Source organism: Oncorhynchus keta, chromosome 36 (genome assembly GCF_023373465.1).
Source record: "Oncorhynchus keta strain PuntledgeMale-10-30-2019 chromosome 36, Oket_V2, whole genome shotgun sequence".
Lineage (NCBI taxonomy): Eukaryota > Metazoa > Chordata > Actinopteri > Salmoniformes > Salmonidae > Oncorhynchus > Oncorhynchus keta.
This window is the reverse complement of record NC_068456.1, coordinates 24,295,291-24,317,437: the sequence shown is the minus strand read 5'-3', so window position 1 is coordinate 24,317,437 and position 22,147 is coordinate 24,295,291. Positions and strand designations below refer to the sequence as shown.

Here is a 22,147-nt window from a genome sequence, read left to right as displayed (position 1 = left end):
TCCTTAAGTTTGGGTCAGTCACAGTGGACAGGTATTCTGCCACTGTGTACTCTCTTTTTAGGGCCAAATAGCATTCTAGTTTGCTCTGTTTTTTTGTTAATTCGTTCCAATGTGTCAAGTAATTATCTTTTTGTTTTCTCATGATTTGCTTGGGTCTAATTGTGCTGCTGTCCTGGGGCTCAGTGGGGTGTGTTTGTGTTTGTGAACAGAACCCCAGGACCAGCTTGCTTAGGGGACTCTTCTCCAGGTTCAACTCTCTGTGGGTGATGGCTTTGTTATGGAAGGTTTGGGAATCGCTTCCTTTTAGGTGGTTGTAGAATTTAACAGCTGGGTATCGGCCTAATTCTGCTCTGCATGCATTATTTGGTGTTCTACGCTGTACACAGAGGATATTTTTGCAGAATTCTGCATGCAGAGTCTCAATTTGGTGTTTGTCCCATTTTGTGAAGTCTTGGTTGGTGAGCGGACCCCAGACCCCAGACCTCACAACCGTAAAGGGCAATGGGCTCTATGACTAATTCAAGTATTTTTAGCCAGATCCTAATTGGTATGTTGAAATTATGTTCCTTTTGATGGCATAGAATGTCCTTCTTGCCTTGTCTCTCAGATCGTTCACAGCTTTGTGGAAGTTACCTGTGGCGCTGATGTTTAGGCCAAGGTATGTATAGTTTTTTGTGTGCTCTAGGGCAATGGTGTCTAGATGGAATTTGTATTTTTGGTCCTGGCGACTGGACCTTTTTTGGAACACCATTATTTTGGTCTTACTGAGATTTACTGTCAGGGCCCAGGTCTGACAGAATCTGTGCTGAAGATCTAGGTGCTGCTGTAGGCCCACCAGATCATCAGCAAACAGTAGTTCTCTCTCTCTCTCTCTCTCTCTCTCTCTCTCTCTCTCTCTCTCTCTCTCTCTCTCTCTCTCTCTCTCTCTCTCTCTCTCTCTCTCTCTCTCTCTCTCTCTCTCTCTCTCTCTCTCTCTCTCTCTCTCTCTCTCTCTCTCTCTCTCTCTCTCTCTCTCTCTCTCTCTCTCTCTCTCTCTCTCTCTCTCTCTCTCTCTCTCTCTCTCTCTCTCTCTCTCTCTCTCTCTCTCTCTCTCTCTCTCTCTCTCTCTCTCTCTCTCTCTCTCTGCTCCACGTGTGTAGTGATTATTTCCACCTCCTACGTTTAACTTAATGACTGATGGTGATGAGGGGAACTCTTTGCAGTACAAAGAATACATACAGGAAGTAAGAATGAGTCACTTCCTGTCCCAGTTGTTCCCAGGCCAGGCTATTTTGAGGCCACAGCTTGGGTTCCCTGATAAACCCTGACATTAATTATGTAAAGCTTCTCTCTCCTCTACCTTGTCAACTGGATGAGGGCCTTCTTTATCATCCTAATGCTCCTTTTTCAGCAGGCACTTCTCGAGCCGGCTAGGGAGATGGGCTGTATTTATGCCTCTCCTCTGACCTCTACACAAGTAACACAATCCCAGTAAGGACCCTCATCTGGCAGCCATGCTCTCTTCAGCAGACTCCTTTCAGCACACTCATTAGCTCCCTAAAATGACCATCTTCATTCTGTAGTTCCTCTCTGACTGTTCTGATTTTTAGTTCATCTGCCGTTAGTTAAAATTGTATTTGTCACATGCTTTGTACAGTGAATTGCATACTTACGGGCCCTTCCCAACAACGCTGAGAGAAAAATAATATAAAGATAATAACACAAGGAATAAGTACACAATGAGTAATGATAACTTGTACCAGTGCCGGGTTGATGAGCAGGGGTATGAGGTAATTGAGGTAGATATGTACATATAGGTAGGGGTAAAGTGACTAGGCAACAGGACATATAGCAAACAGTAGCAATAGCAGAGAGAATATGCTATGACTTGGGTGGCTGGAGTCTTTGACATTTTTGGGGCCTTCCTCTGACATCGCCGGATGTAGAGGTCCTGGATGGCAGGGAGTTAGGCCCCGGTGATGAATTGGGTCATACGCACTACCCTCTGTAGCGCCTTGTGGTCGTCAGATGCCAAGCAATTACCATACCAAGCGTGATGCAGCCAGTCAAGATGCTCTCAATGGTGCAGCTGTAGAACTTTTTGAGGATTTGAGGGCCCATGCCAAATCTAGTCCATGATCAGCTCCTTTGTATTGCTGATGTTGATGGAAAGGTTGTTGTCCTGGCACCACACTGCCAGGTCACTAACTTCCTCCCAATAGGCCGTTGCATCGTCGTCAGTGATCAGGCCTACCACTGCCGTGTCGTCAGCAAACTTAGTGTTGGAGTTGTGCGCGGACACATAGTCGTGGGTGAACAGGGAATACAGGAGGGTACTAAGCACGCACCGCTGAGGGGCCCCTGTGTCGACGGTCAGCGTGGCGGAGGTGTTGTTGCCTACTCTTACCACCTGGGTGCGGCCCGTCAGGAAATCTAGGATCCAGCTGCAGAGAGAGGTGTTCAGTCCCACAGTCCTGAGCTTAGTGATGAGTTTGGAGGGCACTATGTTGTTGAACGCTGAGCTGTAGATAATGAACAGCATTCTCACATACAGTACCAGTCAAAAGTTTGGACTCATTCAGGGGTTTTGCTTCATTTAAAAAAAAAACTATTTTCTACAATGTATGAAGACATCAAAACTATAAAATAACACATATGGAGTCATGTAGTAACCAAAAAAGTGTTAAACAAATCAAATCTATTTGAGATTTGAGATTCTTCAAAGTAGCCACCCTTCGCCTTGATGACAGCTCTGCATCTTGGCATTCTCTCAACCAGCTTCACCTGTAATGTTTTCCCAACCGTCTTGAAGGAGATCCCACATATGCTGAGCACTTGTTGGCTGCTTTTCCTTCACTCTGCAGTCCAACCAATCCCAAACCATCTCAATTGGGTTGAGGTCGGGTGATTGTGGAGGCATTCACTCCATCACTCTCCTTCTTGGTCAAATAGCCCTTACACAGCCTGGAGGTGTGTTGGGTCATTGTCCTGTTAAAAAACAAATGATAGTCCCACTAAGCGCAAACCAGAAGGGATGGCGGATCGCTGCAGAATGCTGTGGTAGCCATGCTGGTTAAGTGTGCCTTGAATTCTAAATAAATCACAGACAGTGTCACCAGCAAAGCACCCCCACACCATCACACCTCCTCCTCCATGCTTCACGGTGGGAACCACACATGCGTAGATCATCTGTTCACCTACTCTGCATCTCACAAAGACACAGTAGTTGGAACCAATAATCTCAAATTTGGACTCATCAGACCAAAGGACAGATTTCCACCGGTCTAATGTTCATTGCTCGTGTTTCTTGGCCCAAGCAAGTCTCTTCTTATTATTGGTGTCCTTTAGTAGTAGTTTCTTTGCAGTAATTCGGCCATGAAGGCCTGTTTTACGCAGTTTCCTCTGAAAAGTTGATGTTGTGATGTGTCTGTTACTTGAACTCTGTGAAGCATTTATTTGGGCTGCAATTTCTGAGGCTGGTAACTCTAATGAACTTATCCTCTGCAGCAGAGGTAACTCTGGCTCTTCCTTTCCTGTGGCAGTCCTCATGAAATCCAGTTTCATCATAGCGCTTGATGGTTTTTATGACTGCACTTGAAGAAACTTTCAAACTTCTTGACATTTTTCACATTGGCTGACCTTCATGTCTTAAAGTAATGATGGACTGTCATTTCTCTTTGCTTATTTGAGCTGTTCTTGCCATAATATGGACTTAGTCTTTTACCAAATAGGTATATCAACTGATTGGCTCAAACGCATTAAGAAGGAAAGAAATTCCACAAATTAACTTTTAGCAAGGCACACCTGTTAAGAGAGAATGCCAAGAATGTACAAAGCTGTCATCAAAGCAAAGGGTGGCTACTTTGAAGCATCTCAAATATAAAATATATTTTGGTTCCATATGTGTTATTTCATAGTTTTGATGTCTCCACTATTATTCTACAATGTAGAAATGCATTGTGTTCCCCTGCTTTCTAGTTCCACTGTCCACCCAAACTCTGGACTGGAGCTCTTTCTAACCCCCTGAGAGAGTTTAACACTGACCAACCCTTATCCTCACCTGCCCTGTTCCGCCATTACCTGAACAGCCTATCAGAGAAGAGCACCCATCCGCTCCCTCGCCTATCAGAGGGGAGAGCACGGGCATGCTCAGTGGATAAACAGTGGATAAACCTCACCAACACCTCTGCGTCTGCCAGCTCGCAACAAAAGACCAACCTCCTGGGAATTGCTCCCTACACATAGAATCTTCTGGAGGGTTTTTCCCTTTTCTCTGTATTGGATCTCTGGGAGTGCCTGGGAGTTGTTTGGGGACTGCTCAATGAGAGGGGTTGTTCCACTGAGAGGGTTTCCCATCACCCTGTTAACACAAGTCTATCAGCCTGTTAACACATGGTGCTTCGCCAATCAATGGTGATACATTCAGCCTTTTGGATACGCACAGATTGTGATGGAAATTGATTATGTACCTGAACTGGGTGGAGCCTTTCTCTCAATATGCGTCCGTGGTGTAGTGGAGGGTAAACACATATTATGAATACTCACACATTATTACAAACCTATACACACAGTTGTTATGCACATTTTAGAATCTAAGAGTCCCCAGCCTGGCGTGATAAGAGTCATAGTGAACTGGGGATGTTGGATGATTAGGTGAGGGAGTCTTACAGTGTAGGCACTGCCTTCAGCCCCAGAGTCTGGGGCGCAACAGGACAGCTGCTAACAAAAACAGCAACCCAGATAGGGAGGATTAGAACAGAGAAGAGGGACAGCGAGTCAGTCAGATAGACAGTGTCCAAGGATGGAAAGTGAAAGAGTGAGACACTTGTATATAGAAAAATAATGAATGGAGATAAAATGAAGGCTGAAAGAGACTAAAATATTAAGAGAAAAAGACAGAGCAGGGTTGAGAAATACCATGCCAATCTGTTTCACATTAAACATTTAGTTGATTTCTTATTCAGTTCAATACATTTTTCAATATTGTTGAATTCCGTTTTAATGTCTGGATTCCGTGATTCTGTCCACCTTCTCCTCAATTTTTATAGGGATTTTATAGGGATTGTACAGGGCCCTACAGAGAGGTGGAGAGAGTGAGAGAAAGGCACTTAAACTCATACTGCCATATTGTGTGTGTGTGTGTGTGTGCTTTTCGAACATGCTTACAGTTTTTCCCAATTGTTAACACAAATTTGCTGAAACTACATCTTAGGTACTCAAAACTCTAAACTCTCAACATTAAACAGTTAGCCAATTTCCCCAAACATCTTGCAAAATGAAACACAGTAATCAAAATCATGTACTCCCTGCTCAAAATGAAACTCTGTATACAAATGAGACACACACACTAGGGACTGTAGGACCTGCCTTGTTGATAGTGTTGTTAAAAAAGTAGAAACTAGGGCCAGTAGGACCTGCCTTGTTGATAGTGCTGTTAAGAAGGTAGAAACTAGGGTCTGTAGGACCTGCCTTGTTGATTGTGTTGTTAAGAAGGTAGAAACTAGGGCCTGTAGGACCTGCCTTGTTGATAGTGTTGTTAAGAAGGTAGAAACTAGGGCCTGTAGGACCTGCCTTGTTGATAGTGCTGTTAAGAAGGTAGAAACTAGGGTCTGTCGGACCTGCCTTGTCGATAGTGTTGTTAAGAAGGTAGAAACTAGGGCCTGTAGGACCTGCCATGTTGATAGTGCTGTTAAGAAGGTAGAAACTAGGGCCTGTAGGACCTGCCTTGTTGATAGTGTTGTTAAGAAGGTAGAAACTAGGACCTGCCTTGTTGATAGTGCTGTTAAGAAGGTAGAAACTAGGGCCTGTAGGACCTGCCTTGTTGATAGTGCTGCAAAGAAGGTAGAAACTAGGGTCTATAGGACCTGCCTTGTTTATAGTGCTGTTAAGAAGGTAGAAACTAGGGCCTGTAGGACCTGTCTTGTTGATAGTGCTGTTAAGAAGGTAGAAACTAGGGTCTGTAGGACCTGCCTTGTTGATAGTGTTGTTTAGAAGGTAGAAACTAGGGCCTGTAGGACCTGCCATGTTGATAGTGCTGTTAAGAAGGTAGAAACTAGGGCCTGTAGGACCTGCCTTGTTTATAGTGCTGTTAAGAAGGTAGAAACTAGGGCCTGTAGGACCTTCCTTGTTGATAGTGCTGTTAAGAAGGTAGAAACTAGGGCCTGTAGGACCTGCCTTGTTGATAGTGTTGTTGAGAAGGTAGAAACTAGGACCTGCCTTGTTGATAGTGCTGTTAAGAAGGTAGAAACTAGGGCCTGTAGGACCTGCCTTGTTGATAGTGCTGCAAAGAAGGTAGAAACTAGGGTCTATAGGACCTGCCTTGTTTATAGTGCTGTTAAGAAGGTAGACACTAGGGCCTGTAGGACCTGCTTTGTTGATAGTGCTGTTAAGAAGGTAAAAACTAGGGGCTGTAGGACCTGCCTTGTTGATAGTGCTGTTAAGAAGGTAGAAACTAGGGCCTGTAGGACCTGCCATGTTGATAGTGCTGTTAAGAAGGTAGAAACTAGGGCCTGTAGGACCTTCCTTGTTGATAGTGCTGTTAAGAAGGTAGAAACTAGGGTCTGTAGGACCTGTCTTGTTGATAGTGTTGTTTAGAAGGTAGAAACTAGGGCCTGTAGGACCTGCCATGTTGATAGTGTTGTTAAGAAGGTAGAAACTAGGACCTGCCTTGTTGATAGTGCTGTTAAGAAGGTAGAAACTAGGGCCTGTAGGACCTGCCTTGTTGATAGTGCTGTTAAGAAAGTAGAAACTAGGGCATGTAGGACCTGCCTTGAAGATAGTGTTGTTAAGAAGGTAGAAACTAGGGCCTGTAGGACCTGCCTTGTTGATAGTGTTGTTAAGAAGGTAGAAACTAGGGCCTGTAGGACCTTCCTTGTTGATAGTGCTGTTAAGAAGGTAGAAACTAGGGTCTGTAGGACCTGTCTTGTTGATAGTGTTGTTTAGAAGGTAGAAACTAGGGCCTGTAGGACCTGCCATGTTGATAGTGTTGTTAAGGTAGAAACTAGGACCTTCCTTGTTGATATTGCTGTTAAGAAGGTAGAAACTAGGGTCTGTAGGACCTTCCTTGTTGATAGTGCTGTTAAGAAGGTAGAAACTAGGGTCTCTAGGACCTGCCTTGTTGATTGTGTTGTTAAGAAGGTAGAAACTAGGGCCTGTAGGACCTGCCTTGTTGATAGTGTTGTTAAGAAGGTAGAAACTAGGGCCTGTAGGACCTGCCTTGTTGATAGTGCTGTTAAGAATGTAGAAACTAGGGCCTGTAGGACCTGCCATGTTGATAGTGCTGTTAAGAAGGTAGAAACTAGGGCCTGTAGGACCTGCCTTGTTGATAGTGTTGTTAAGAAGGTAGAAACTAGGACCTGCCTTGTTGATAGTGTTGTTAAGAAGGTAGAAACTAGGGCCTGTAGGACCTGCCATGTTGATAGTGCTGTTAAGAAGGTAGAAACTAGGGCCTGTAGGACCTGCCTTGTTTATAGTGCTGTTAAGAAGGTAGAAACTAGGGCCTGTATGACCTTCCTTGTTGATAGTGCTGTTAAGAAGGTAGAAACTAGGGTCTGTAGGACCTGCCTTGTTGATAGTGCTGTTAAGAAGGTAGAAACTAGGGCCTGTAGGACCTGCCATGTTGATAGTGCTGTTAAGAAGGTAGAAACTAGGGCCTGTAGGACCTGCCTTGTTTATAGTGCTGTTAAGAAGGTAGAAACTAGGGCCTGTAGGACCTTCCTTGTTGATAGTGCTGTTAAGAAGGTAGAAACTAGGGTCTGTAGGACCTGCCTTGTTGATAGTGCTGTTAAGAAGGTAGAAACTAGGGCCTGTAGGACCTGCCATGTTGATAGTGCTGTTAAGAAGGTAGAAACTAGGGCCTGTGGGACCTTCCTTGTTGATAGTGCTGTTAAGAAGGTAGAAACTAGGGCCTGTAGGACCTGCCATGTTGATAGTGTTGTTAAGAAGGTAGAAACTAGGACCTTCCTTGTTGATATTGCTGTTAAGAAGGTAGAAACTAGGGTCTGTAGGACCTGCCTTGTTGATTGTGTTGTTAAGAAGGTAGAAACTAGGGCCTGTAGGACCTGCCTGTTGTGTTGTTAAATTGGTTATGATGGGTTTGGGACTGGGACTGTCCTAGTGGGAGATTCAAAGTTAACCCCAGGTTTGTGGGATAAAGGGGATGGAGACAGGGCGGTAGAGAGGGGTCAGGGTGGAAAAATGCATTTTCTTCTCCAGCTGCAGACAGGAATGAAGGGAGATCATGGGAGAAAGAGAATAAGGAGATGAGTGTAAGGGGTTATGTCAGTGATTGTGTGTGTGTGTGTGTGTGTGTGTGTGTGTGTGTGTGTGTGTGTGTGTGTGTGTGTGTGTGTGTGTGTGTGTGTGTGTGTGTGTGTGTGTGTGTGTGTGTGTGTGTGTGTGTGTGTGTGTGTGTGTGTGTGTGTGCTAGGCATTTTTTGTGTCTTGCGCTTACCTTGTTGCTCTTGACATTTCCGAGATGAATGGCGTTGTGCAACGTGTCTGCCCTTTTACAATGCATCACTATGTGAACATGTCCAAATGTCTAATTTGGTCTCTTGAGATTGTGGTTCAGGCCATTTAACGATGCAATAACGATAGTCAAATGCCAGATGAATATTGTATGTCTAGAAAGATGTGTGTTTCTGTATGAGTGTGTGTTTGTGTTTATCTACAGCTGTGCCAGTGTGTCTAGAGGACAGTCTGTGATGTGAATGGCTGACATGCTGTCAGTAAGCCTAGGGCTTTGGTAGACATACAGTAGTACACTACACAAACTACAGACAATACACACACTACCCACACACAGCCATAACTATTTATTTTTTGTAGTGTTTGTATGTGATTGTATTTTACCTTTATTTTACATCTTTGTCTATCAGTGTATCGGTGTCTTGTTACTTGTTATGTTTTGTGTTTTGTGTGGACCCCAGGAAGAGTAGCTGCTGCTTCTGCAAAAGCTAATGGGATCTGAATAAACCAATAAAAACAACAATAGGAACTCACACACATACAAGTATGTTGATAATCAGGAATACTGTGGACACACACAACACAGATTATGTGTACCTGTTGGAGGGGATGGGCTCCAGTCTGAGACCTCATGCCGTGATTACACTGACAAACGAGCTCCGATGTTATGAGAGAAAAACCATCATCACAAATCACATCACTTTGCTCCCTTATTTCACAAAATATTGGAAGTTAATTCAAGTCTGGTTTTCAGTAAATGTTTGAGGAATATCATTCTTTCTTTTTCATAAACTCATCATAATCTCACCCTTTCAGATCCCAGATTTTTCTCCTCATCCCCCTCTCCCCTCTCTCTCTCGGCCAGGTGAGGATGACGAGGAGGAAGAATGCGGTGAGGAGAAGCTGCCGTCCTGCTTTGACTACGTCATGCACTTCCTCACCGTCTTCTGGAAGGTTCTGTTTGCGTTCGTGCCCCCAACAGACTACTGGAATGGCTGGGCCTGCTTCGTGGTGTCCATCTGTATGATCGGCCTGCTTACAGCCTTCATCGGGGACCTGGCCTCCCACTTCGGCTGCACTGTGGGCCTCAAGGACTCTGTCACCGCCGTGGTGTTCGTTGCGCTGGGGACCTCTGTGCCAGGTAATATTATATACTTACACTGGTGTTTACGCTGCGTTTACTTGCTGTGTAATAGTCATGGTAGCATTCCTTTTACGGAGGACATCAGATGTACTACTACAGTATGTGATGATTGTGGTAACACTTTTCCTAAACATGTCCTCTGGATTTACTCTCTCCTAACACTTCAAGTGTGTTCAGTGATTACCTCTTCTATTTTCCATTTATACTACTTATACCCATGCTAGATCGTGTTTACATGTGTACATGACATTTTAGTAATTTGCTGATGCTCTATTCCTGAGCAGCTAAACATATCTGTATACAAGTGGGGGGGTTGAACAAGAGTCTATATGCACATTTTAGAGCAGCTCAACCCCTCACAGCTACGTTGGTATAAACTGCACAGTGCTGTGATGAATATTAAGACTAAGTGTGTATGTGTTAAGGGTGGGGTACCAGAAGGGTTAGAGATGGGGTACCAGAAGGGTTAGTGGTGAGGTACCAGAAGGGTTAGTGGTGGGGTACCAGAAGGGTTAGAGGTGGGGTACCAGAAGGGTTAGTGGTGAGGTACCAGAAGGGTTAGTGGTGAGGTACCAGAAGGGTTAGTGGTGGGGTACCAGAAGGGTTAGTGGTGAGGTAACAGAAGGGTTAGAGGTGAGGTACCAGAAGGGTTAGTGGTGGGGTACCAGAAGGGTTAGAGGTGGGGTACCAGAAGGGTTAGTGGTGAGGTACCAGAAGGGATAGTGGTGAGGTACCAGAAGGGTTAGTGGTGGGGTACCAGAAGGGTTAGAGGTGGGGTACCAGAAGGGTTAATGGTGAGGTACCAGAAGGGATAGTGGTGAGGTACCAGAAGGGTTAGTGGTGGGGTACCAGAAGGGTTAGAGGTGGGGTACCAGAAGGGTTAGTGGTGAGGTACCAGAAGGGTTAGAGGTGAGGTACCAGAAGGGTTAGTGGTGAGGTACCAGAAGGGTTAGTGGTGGGGTACCAGAAGGGTTAGCGGTGAGGTACCAGAAGGGTTAGTGGTGAGGTACCAGAAGGGTTGGTGGTGAGGTACCAGAAGGGTTAGTAGTGAGGTACCAGAAGGGTTAGTGGTGAGGTACCAGAAGGGTTAGTGGTGGGCTACCAGAAGGGTTAGTAGTGAGGTACCAGAAGGGTCAGTGGTGAGGTACCAGAAGGGTTAGTGGCGGGGTACCAGAAGGGTTAGTAGTGAGGTACCAGAAGGGTTAGTGGCGAGGTACCAGAAGGGTTAGTGGTGAGGTACCAGAAGGGTTAGTGGTGAGGTACCAGAAGGGTTAGTGGTGAGGTACCAGAAGGGTTAGTGGTGAGGTACCAGAAGGGTTAGTGGTGAGGTACCAGAAGGGTTAGTGGCGGGGTACCAGAAGGTTTAGTAGTGAGGTACCAGAAGGGTTAGTGGTGAGGTACCAGAAGGGTTAGTAGTGAGGTACCAGAAGGGTTAGTGGTGAGGTACCAGAAGGGTTAGTGGTGAGGTACCAGAAGGGTTAGTGGTGAGGTACCAGAAGGGTTAGTGTTGAGGTACCAGAAGGGTTAGTGGTGAGGTACCAGAAGGGTTAGTGGTGAGGTACCAGAAGGGTTAATGGTGAGGTACCAGAAGGGTTAGTGGTGAGGTACCAGAAGGGTTAGTGGTGAGGTACCAGAAGGGTTAGTGGTGAGGTACCAGAAGGGTTAGTGGTGAGGTACCAGAAGGGTTAGTGTTGAGGTACCAGAAGGGTTAGTGGTGAGGTACCAGAAGGGTTAGTGGTGAGGTACCAGAAGGGTTAATGGTGAGGTACCAGAAGGGTTAGTGGTGAGGTACCAGAAGGGTTAGTGGTGAGGTACCAGAAGGGTTAGTGGTGAGGTACCAGAAGGGTTAGTGGTGGGGTACCAGAAGGGTTAGTGGTGGGGTACCAGAAGGGTTAGTGGTGGGGTACCAGAAGATGAGTGTCTTTAGAGGCAGAACAAGGGCAGTGATTCAGATGTGGAGTCACACACACACACACACACACACACACACACACACACACACACACTGCTCTTTGCAGTTTGGACTGTAGCAGCAGCCTGGGTGTGACTGCATGTTTCTCCATGAGTTTCACACTATGTACAGAGCACACACACATAGCTCGATAGCTTTCAACTGGGCCTGTTACAGTGCTTAGCTAATTAGCACCCAGTCCATGTAGTAGACACTGAGCCGCTTCACATACCTGCTGACCAGCCATGCACTGTAACTTACTCAGGGCTCAGGGCTGGGTTCACCGCTCTGCACTACTTTAACCCTCACTAGTACCGTTAACCCCATTTCACTAGCAATAAGGACTGGGAACAAAAAGGTGTAGAGAAATAATACAAGCAGTCAATAGTCGTTGTCTGTCATTCTGTGTGTTTCCACAAAGTGTGTCTGTAACTTTCAGAGTACACACATGACTGTATGGTGTACTTCCAGGTATATGTCGTTGCCTCCTAAACACATTTTAACACCCCGTTCTCTCCCCGTTCTCACACAAACACACACACACACACACACACATCACTGCGCTGCTCCGCCACCCATGTTAATTAGCCTGGAGTAATTGTTCATGGGGCTCAGGTGTGTTTTGTGTTCCACCCTTCAGTGTTCAGGAGCATGAGTGTGATACATGACACTACACACGAGGGTAAACAATATAACGAGGGGGTTTAGCTAGCATTAGCCGCCAAAGCGCTGTGCTGTTGTGCTGCATAAAAGGACAACACACCTCCCACCCCACTCTATTTATAGTCAATATAACAAGACACCTCCCACCCCACTGTAATTATAGTCAATATAACAACACACCTCCCGCCCCACTGTAATTATAGTCAATATAACAACACACCTCCCACCCCACTCTATTTATAGTCAATATAACAACACACCTCCCACCCCACTCTATTTATAGTCAATATAACAACACACCTCCCACCCCACTGTAATTATAGTCAATATAACAACACACCTCCCACCCCACTGTAATTATAGTCAATATAACAACACACCTCCCACCCCACTGTAATTATAGTCAATATAACAACACACCTCCCACCCCACTCTATTTATAGTCAATATAACAACACACCTCCCACCCCACTCTATTTATAGTCAATATAACAACACACCTCCCACCCCACTCTATTTATAGTCAATATAACAACACACCTCCCACCCCACTGTAATTATAGTCAATATAACAACACACCTCCCACCCCACTCTATTTATAGTCAATATAACAACACATATCCCTCCCCACTGTAATTATAGTCAATATAACAACACACCTCCCACCCCACTCTATTTATAGTCAATATAACAACACACCTCCCACCCCACTGTAATTATAGTCAATATAACAACACACCTCCCACCCCACTCTATTTATAGTCAATATAACAACACACCTCCCACCCCACTCTATTTATAGTCAATATAACAACACACCTCCCACCCCACTCTATTTATAGTCAATATAACAACACACCTCCCACCCCACTGTAATTATAGTCAATATAACAACACACCTCCCACCCCACTCTATTTATAGTCAATATAACAACACACCTCCCACCCCACTCTATTTATAGTCAATATAACAACACACCTCCCGCCCCACTGTAATTATAGTCAATATAACAACACACCTCCCACCCCACTCTATTTATAGTCAATATAACAACACACCTCCCACCCCACTGTAATTATAGTCAATATAACAACACACCTCCCGCCCCACTGTAATTATAGTCAATATAACAACACACCTCCCACCCCACTCTATTTATAGTCAATATAACAACACACCTCCCACCCCACTGTAATTATAGTCAATATAACAACACACCTCCCGCCCCACTGTAATTATAGTCAATATAACAACACACCTCCCACCCCACTGTAATTATAGTCAATATAACAACACTCCTCCCACCCCACTGTACTTTTAGTCAATATAACAACACACCTCCCGCCCCACTCTAATTATAGTCAATATAACAACACACCTCCCACCCCACTGTAATTATAGTCAATATAACAACACACCTCCCGCCCCACTGTAATTATAGTCAATATAACAACACACCTCCCGCCCCACTCTAATTATAGTCAATATAACAACACACCTCCCACCCCACTGTAATTATAGTCAATATAACAACACACCTCCCGCCCCACTGTAATTTTAGTCAATATAACAACACACCTCCCGCCCCACTCTAATTATAGTCAATATAACAACACACCTCCCACCCCACTGTAATTATAGTCAATATAACAACACACCTCCCACCCCACTGTAATTATAGTCAATATAACAACACACCTCCCACCCCACTCTAATTATAGTCAATATAACAACACACCTCCCACCCCACTGTATTTATAGTCAATATAACAACACACCTCCCACCCCACTGTAATTATAGTCAATATAACAACACACCTCCCACCCCACTCTATTTATAGTCAATATAACAACACACCTCCCACCCCACTGTAATTATAGTCAATATAACAACACACCTCCCACCCCACTGTAATTATAGTCAATATAACAACACACCTCCCACCCCACTCTATTTATAGTCAATATAACAACACACCTCCCACCCCACTGTAATTATAGTCAATATAACAACACCTTCCTAAACCACTCTATTTATAGTCAATATAACAACACACCTCCCGCCCCACGGTAATTATAGTCAATATAACAACACACCTCCCACCCCACTCTATTTATAGTCAATATAACAACACACATCCCGCCCCACTGTAATTATAGTCAATATAACAACACACCTCCCACCCCACTCTATTTATAGTCAATATAACACACCTCCCACCCCACTCTATTTATGGTCAATATAACAACACACCTCCCACCCCACTCTAATTATAGTCAATATAACAACACACCTCCCACCCCACTGTATTTATAGTCAATATAACAACACACCTCCCACCCCACTGTAATTATAGTCAATATAACAACACACCTCCCACCCCACTCTATTTACAGTCAATATAACAACACACCTCCCACCCCACTCTATTTATAGTCAATATAACAACACACCTCCCACCTCACTGTAATTATAGTCAATATAACAACACACCTCCCACCCCACTCTATTTATAGTCAATATAACAACACACCTCCCACCCCACTCTATTTATAGTCAATATAACAACACCTCCCACCCCACTCTATTTATAGTCAATATAACAACACACCTCCCACCCCACTCTAATTATAGTCAATATAACAACACACCTCCCACCCCACTGTATTTATAGTCAATATAACAACACACCTCCCACCCCACTCTAATTATAGTCAACACACCTCCCACCCCACTCTATTTATAGTCAATATAGCAACACACCTCCCACCCCACTGTAATTATAGTCAACACACCTCCCACCCCACTCTATTTATAGTCAATATAACAACACACCTCCCACCCCACTGTAATTATAGTCAATATAACAACACACCTCCCGCCCCACTGTAATTATAGTCAATATAACAACACACCTCCCACCCCACTCTATTTATAGTCAATATAACAACACACCTCCCACCCCACTGTAATTATAGTCAATATAACAACACACCTCCCACCCCACTCTATTTATAGTCAATATAACAACACACCTCCCACCCCACTGTAATTATAGTCAATATAACAACACACCTCCCACCCCACTGTAATTATAGTCAATATAACAACACACCTCCCACCCCACTGTAATTATAGTCAATATAACAACACACCTCCCACCCCACTGTAATTATAGTCAATATAACAACACACCTCCCACCCCACTCTATTTATAGTCAATATAACAACACACCTCCCACCCCACTGTAATTATAGTCAATATAACAACACACCTCCCACCCCACTGTAATTATAGTCAATATAACAACACACCTCCCACCCCACTGTAATTATAGTCAATATAACAACACACCTCCCACCTCACTGTAATTATAGTCAATATAACAACACACCTCCCACCCCACTCTATTTATAGTCAATATAACAACACACCTCCCACCCCACTCTATTTATAGTCAATATAACAATACACCTCCCACCTCACTGTAATTATAGTCAATATAACAACACACCTCCCACCCCACTCTATTTACAGTCAATATAACAACACACCTCCCACCCCACTGTAATTGTAGTCAATATAACAACACACCTCCCACCCCACTGTAATTATAGTCAATATAACAACACATCTCCCGCCCCACTGTAATTATAGTCAATATAACAACACACCTCCCGCCCCACTGTAATTATAGTCAATATAACAACACACCTCCCACCCCACTCTATTTATAGTCAATATAACAACACACCTCCCACCCCACTGTAATTGTAGTCAATATAAATATTGGTCCAGCTGTTGGCCAATTACCACCTCTACCTCTGTGTTGATGTTTTTTACTTTCGGGTTGGAGCTCTTGCTGTGCTAGGTTGATACACTTTGTAGGTGTTATGGAGAACGACAGGGTATTTAATGAAAGTCTCTCCCTGTTTTTTCTCAGTGCAGGTACAGATGTAAGATATTCATTTGAGCCAGTTTGCTACAGCAGGAAAATAATCCGGCAGCAACAGGAAATGTGAATTATTATGTGGATTATAATGAATGGACATTTTTGTAAGGGTTGCTACATTTTTCTTAAGTGGAAATCAAGTCTGACATTTTAAAGCGGAAATTACAAGCTTGAGAAAACTTTTTAAACCTCAAATACACTACAAGCTGTACATTTCCTGCATTGCAAAAGGATGATCAAATTAAGATCTGACAACTGTAGAAGGACTTTTAAACATGTCCCGTTAGTACCACGGACCTACTGTCATTATTTTCAGTGTTATGGACTGCTCCTCTATAAGACCTTACTAGGCAAACAGCTAATGGTTGATATATTGGTTGATATAATGGTTGATCCCTGTAAGATGTCCATCTGTAGGCGTGAGCGTGACATTTATCATGTAGGCTTGGATAGTTTATGGGGCGCACAGTCACAGTCAGTCCGAACACATCTAGAGAAAGAGAGCAGGAGTAGCGCTCTACTGTTCTTCCTGACCAAAGTTCCTATTCAGTTACTAATTCTATGTTTCTGAGTACAAATGAGTATTGTGAGAGCACACCGGATGTGACATCATCAGCATCGCTTCCTCCTGGCCTTGTCAGGAAGGGACAGCAGAGAGGGGGTGAAGGCCTAATCGCTGTAGAAACCGATATAGCCATTAGCGGCAGCTGCGGCAGAGAGAGGCTGTTGCTGCATATTAATAGGGCCGGAGAGAGCAGCAGATCTGTGGCAGTTAAATGGCTGGTGATTGTAGGGCTTGTCAAAGACAACAGTCTCCACTTTGACTGTGTGATGTCACAGCCAGGAAGTGATTAGCAGTCAAGCTGTTGTCATTTTTGCCTTTTTCTGCTGTCTGCTTGAGAAAAACTATTTTCTTGGAGGTAGAGATGACCCAGGTTTGACTGCAGGCTCTTGATAGGGCAGAGGAGATTTAATATGCTCTCACACAGTGGGGGAGAGAGGATCAATGAGAAGGACAACAGGTGGGATATCTTCCAATCGCACACACACACTGTGCTGATTACACACCCACACACACACACAGTCACACAGAGACATTATATCTACCCACATACACTGTTCTCTAGCCTTACACAATCACAGCCACCAGGAGGACTGAAGTGTGTGTGTGTGTGTGCATGTGTGTTTGCATGCATGTCTCTCTTATAGATACTCTGTTTTGTCTTGTGGAGAACTGTGAGACACCACACCACACACCCCCTCGGTTTCCTCCCTTCCCTCCATCCCTCCTTCCCTCCATCCCTCCATCCCTTCTTCCCTCCATCCCTTCGTCCCTCCATACTTTCGTCCCTCCATCCCACCTTCACTCCATCCCTCCGTCTCTTCCTTCTCAGTGAAGCTGAGATGATCAGTGCAGATGAGGCAGCCCCTGTCTGTTCTACATCAGCATTTAGCCACTCCCCTGTCTCTCTGTCCGTCCTGCTTTTGTCCTCCCTCTGCATTCTGCTCAGTGGATCAGAGAGAGAGAGCCTTTTGTCTAGGCTGCCGTACAAAGCCTGAAGAAATGATTGCTCTTATTGAACCATTACATTGATTGAGAGAGTCAGAGAGACAGAAAGATAAAGGAAACACATGTAAATGACGGCTACAAAGTGTATTCAAAGTAACTGCTTCCGCACAGATGTGGTTCTTGAGTTAATTAAGCAATTAACATCCCATAATGCTTAGGGTCATGTATAGAAATGCTGGTCAAGCCATTACTTTGACTACCAAGGCTATGCCCCCATAGGATGGTAAAGCCCCCATCCACAGGGCACAAGTGGTCACTGAATAGTTTGATGAGCATGAAGACTATGTAAACAATATGCCATGGCCGTCTCAGTCACCACATCTCAACCCAATTAAAAACGTATACGTCTGTCTGTCTGTCTGTCTGTCTGTCTGTCTGTCTGTCTGTCTGTCTGTCTGTCTGTCTGTCTGTCTGTCTGTCTGTCTGTCTGTCTGTCTGTCTGTCTGTCTGTCTGTCTTCAGTCTGTCTGTCTGTCTGTCTGTCTGTCTTCTGTCTGTCTGTCTGTCTGTCTGTCACCAGAGCTGATTCCCATTGAATAGTGCTGTCTGTTATCATGTCCAGCTGGCAGAGGCTGGTGCCAGTTTAGTGAATGGAGTCACCCTGAGGAACAGTATGTCTCTTGTAATCCACTCTTCTACTCTTCTCTCTCTGTCTCTCTCTCTCTCTCTCTCTCTCTCTCTCTCTCTCTCTCTCTCTCTCTTTCCCTCTGTCTCTCTCTCTCTCTCTCTCTCTCTCTCTCTCTCTCTCTCTCTCTCTCTCTCTCTCTCTCTCTCTCTCTCTACCTCTCTCTCTCTCCCTCTCTCTCTCTCTCTCTCTCTCTCTCTCTCTCTCTCTATCTGTCTCTCTCTCCCTCTGTCTCTCTCTCTCTACTCTGTCTCTCTCTCTCTGTCTCTCTCTACTCTCTCTCTCTCTCTCTCTCTCTCCTCTCTCTCTCTCTCTCTCTCTCTCTCTCTCTCTCTCTCTCCTCTCTCTCTGTCTCTCTCTCTCTCTCTCTCTCTCTCTCTCTCTCTCTCTCTCTCTCTCTCTCTCTCTCCCTGTCTCTCTCTCTCTCCTCATCTCCCTGTCTCTCTCTTCCTCTGACTCTCTCTCTTTCTCTCTCTCTCCCTCTGTCTCTCTCTCTCTTTCTATCTCCCTCCCTCTCCGTCTCTCTTTCTCTCTCTTTCTCTCTCTCATCTATGTGCTGCCTCTTCTCTTCTCTCCTCCCCTTACCTCCCTCCCCATCTCCTTCCCCCACTTCTCTTATTTTCATCCTGTTTCCCCTGCCCATTTGGCCAGAACTGAAAGACCAATTCCTTTCTCGGCTGAAGGTGCCAGGAAAAGGAGAGGATGGGGGGGCACAAAGGAAGTGAAGAAGGATTGAGGGACAGAAAGGGGAATAAAACAGAGTGCTTTGTCACTTGCCAATGAAAGACATCTTCAAAATTAGGCTAGTTGCCCTGATTCTCTATGGAAGCATTTGCTCCTGGCGAGGTAACAACTTAGCATACACATCTCCACTCCAGAGAGTGGATGGTCTCTTCCTGCTGGGTTGCTGTTATTCCTAGAGCAGACTAGTTAAATCCAGTCACAGAGACAGCCATTTATAAATAGGATTGTGCTTGCATCAGGTATTGAACTGGGTCTGGGAGAAAGACACAGACAGAATAGTTCTGCTGAGATGGAGGTCCTGTCACAGCAATGGTGCCAACTTTGCTCCCTGATTTTAGTCTCCAGACAATTCATTAAACAATGTTTTATGAAACAATGCTGTTCAGGGTTCTCTAGTCTGTGAATTAACATTTAGGTTTTTTGTTTTGTCTGTCACCCTTCACCCACATCCCCTTCCCCTTCCCCATACCTCATCAACATTCATTCCTCCCCGTCTCCCCTTCTCCCCTCCTCCCCTTCTCCCCTCCCCTCTCCTCCCCTCCTCCCCTCCTCCCCTCTTCTCCCCTCTTCCCCTTCCCCCTCCTCCCCTCCTCCCCTTCTCCCCTCCTCCCCTCCCCTCTTCCCACCTCCCCTTCTTCCCACCTCCCCTTCTCCCCCCCTCCTCCCCTTCTCCCCCCTCCTCCCCTCTCTCCCCCCTTCTCCCCTCCACCCCTTCTCCCCTCCTCCCCTTCTCCCCTTTTCCCCATCGCCCCTCCTCCCCTTCCCCCTTTTCTCCCCCTCCTCCCCTTCTCCCCTTCCTCCCCTTCTCCACTCCTCCCCTTCTCCCCTCCTCCCCTTCTCCCCATCTCCCCATTCCCCCAGACACCTTTGCCAGTAAGGTGGCAGCCATCCAGGACCAGTATGCTGATGCATCCATCGGCAACGTGACGGGCAGCAACGCGGTCAATGTGTTCCTGGGCATCGGCGTGGCCTGGTCCATCGCCGCCATCTACCACAACTCCAAGGGCAACGACTTCAAGGTAGACCCGGGGAGCCTGGCCTTCTCCGTCACTCTCTTCACCATCTTCGCCTTCATCTGCGTGGGGGTGCTGATGTACCGGAGGCGACCTTCGATCGGCGGCGAGCTGGGAGGTCCGCGGACTCCCAAGATACTGACCACCATGCTGTTTGTCAGCCTGTGGCTGCTGTACATTCTGTTCTCCTCGCTGGAGGTCTACTGCCACTTCAAGGCCTTCTAAACAGCATCAGACTTAAGAAGGCCCAAGAAGAGCTAACCAGAGACAAGAAGGAGGCAACAGCAGTGGTGAAAAACATTTTCCTCTTGTCATTAATAAACCCCCCTTTCCCCTATCCCCCTTTTAAGAAGTGAAAGATATGCCCCCCTCCTCTGTCCCCATGGTCTAGTGCTTAATGGATGAAACTGGTTGTTAAGGCGAGGAGAGGCCTGTCAAGGGTAGGACAGACACCCCTCTGAAGTCTGTAAAATGGCAGTTGTGTGTGTGTGTGTGTGTGTGTGTGTGTGTGTGTGTGTGTGTGTGTGTGTGTGTGTGTGTGTGTGTGTGTGTGTGTGTGTGTGTGTGTGTGTGTGTGTGTGTTGTGGGTGCATGTGTGTGTGTGTGTGTTTGTGGGTGCATGTGTGTGTGTGTTTGTGGGTGCATGTGCGTATGTGTGTTTTTGTGGGTGCGGGTGTGTGTTTGTGTGTGTGTTTGTGGGTGTGTTTGTGGGTGCGTGTGTGTGTGTGTGTTTGTGGGTGCGTGTGTGTTGTGTGGTGTGCGTGTGTGTTTGTGGGTGCGTGGGTGGGTGTGTGTGCGTTGTGTTTGTGGGAGCGTGCACGTGTGTTTGTGCGTGGTGCGTGTGTGTTTGTGGGTGTTTGTGGGTGCGTGTGTGTGTGTTTGTGGGTGCGTGTTGTGTGTTTGTGGGTGCGTGTGTGTGTTTGTGGGTGCGTGTGTGTGTGTGTGTGTGTGGGTGCGTGTGTGTGTGTGTGTGTGTGTTTGTGTGTGTGTGTGTGTGTGTGTGTGTGTGTGTGTGTGTGTGTGTGTGTGTGTGTGTTGTGGGTGGTGTGTGGGTGCATGTGCGTATGTGTGTTTGTGGGAGCGTATGCACGTGTGTTTGTGGGTGCATGTGCGTGTGTGTTTGTTGTGTGGTGTGTGTGTTTGTGGGTGTGTGTTTGTGGGTGCGTGGTGTGTTTGTGGGTGCGTGTTTGTGTGTTTGTGCGTGTGTGTGTGTTTTTGTGGGTGCGTGTGTGTGTGTGTTTGTGGGGCGTGTGTGTGTGTGTGTTTGTTTGTGGTTTGTGCGTGTGTGTTTGGGTGGGTGTGTGTGTGTTTGGGGTGCGTGTGTGTGTGTGTTTAGGTGCATGTGTGTTGGTGGGTGTTTGTGGGTGTGTGGGTGCGTGTGTTTGTGTGTGTGTGTGGTTTATGTGCTGTGTGTTTGTGTGTGTGGGTGTGTGTGTGTTTGTGTTTATGGGTGCGTGCGTGTTTGTGGGTGTGTGTGTGTGTGCGTGTTTGTGGGTGTGTGGGTGCGTGCGTGTTTGTGGTTGTGTGCATCCTGAAGGGGGAGCTGTTTAGTATATCTCTTACTACTCAGCAACCTTCCAGAACCAGCATCGTCCACGTCTGATGCTTGTTTCAAACTTAACACTAGACATCTGAGTGAAATCCTTTAATTCCCCTGACCATCATTATTGATATGTATATGCATGAACATCCCCCAAAAATGATTCAGCTGTTAAGAAACGTAGTGGTTGGGAGTAACAGCTACTTTTAAAGAAGGTCTCTCCTCTGTATGTGAGTCTTAATAAATCTCAGTTAGGGCCTGGCTGCAAGAGCTGCCCACCACCTTCTGATCCTCGGTTTGATCCCCAGTAGAACATCTGATTAGGGTTCCTCTGTTATTTATCTTGCCGCAGATGTAGTTATGTAAAAGGTGAAAAATCATGGAGTTTAGTATAATTTGACCTTTAAGGCCGTATTGTTTTTGAATGGCCAGCGTTACCATTTTAACTTTCAGATAACTCGTTGTCAACTTAAATGATACTTTTTATAACTAGC

The 22,147-nt window shown here is 45.6% G+C and overlaps 1 protein-coding gene across 1 annotated transcript in view; it reads left to right on the top strand.

The window, feature by feature from the left end:
- LOC118371802 (sodium/calcium exchanger 1-like) overlaps positions 1-20,689 on the top strand; it is a 58,888-nt gene extending 38,199 nt beyond the window's left edge. Inside the window, exons 4-5 of the mRNA XM_052498693.1 lie at positions 9,314-9,589; positions 19,962-20,689. Of these exons, the coding sequence (XP_052354653.1) occupies positions 9,314-9,589; positions 19,962-20,338 (653 nt within the window). The 3' untranslated portion in view covers positions 20,339-20,689. The remainder of the gene's footprint in view (positions 1-9,313; positions 9,590-19,961) is intronic.
- The last annotated feature ends 1,458 nt before the right edge of the window (positions 20,690-22,147 follow it).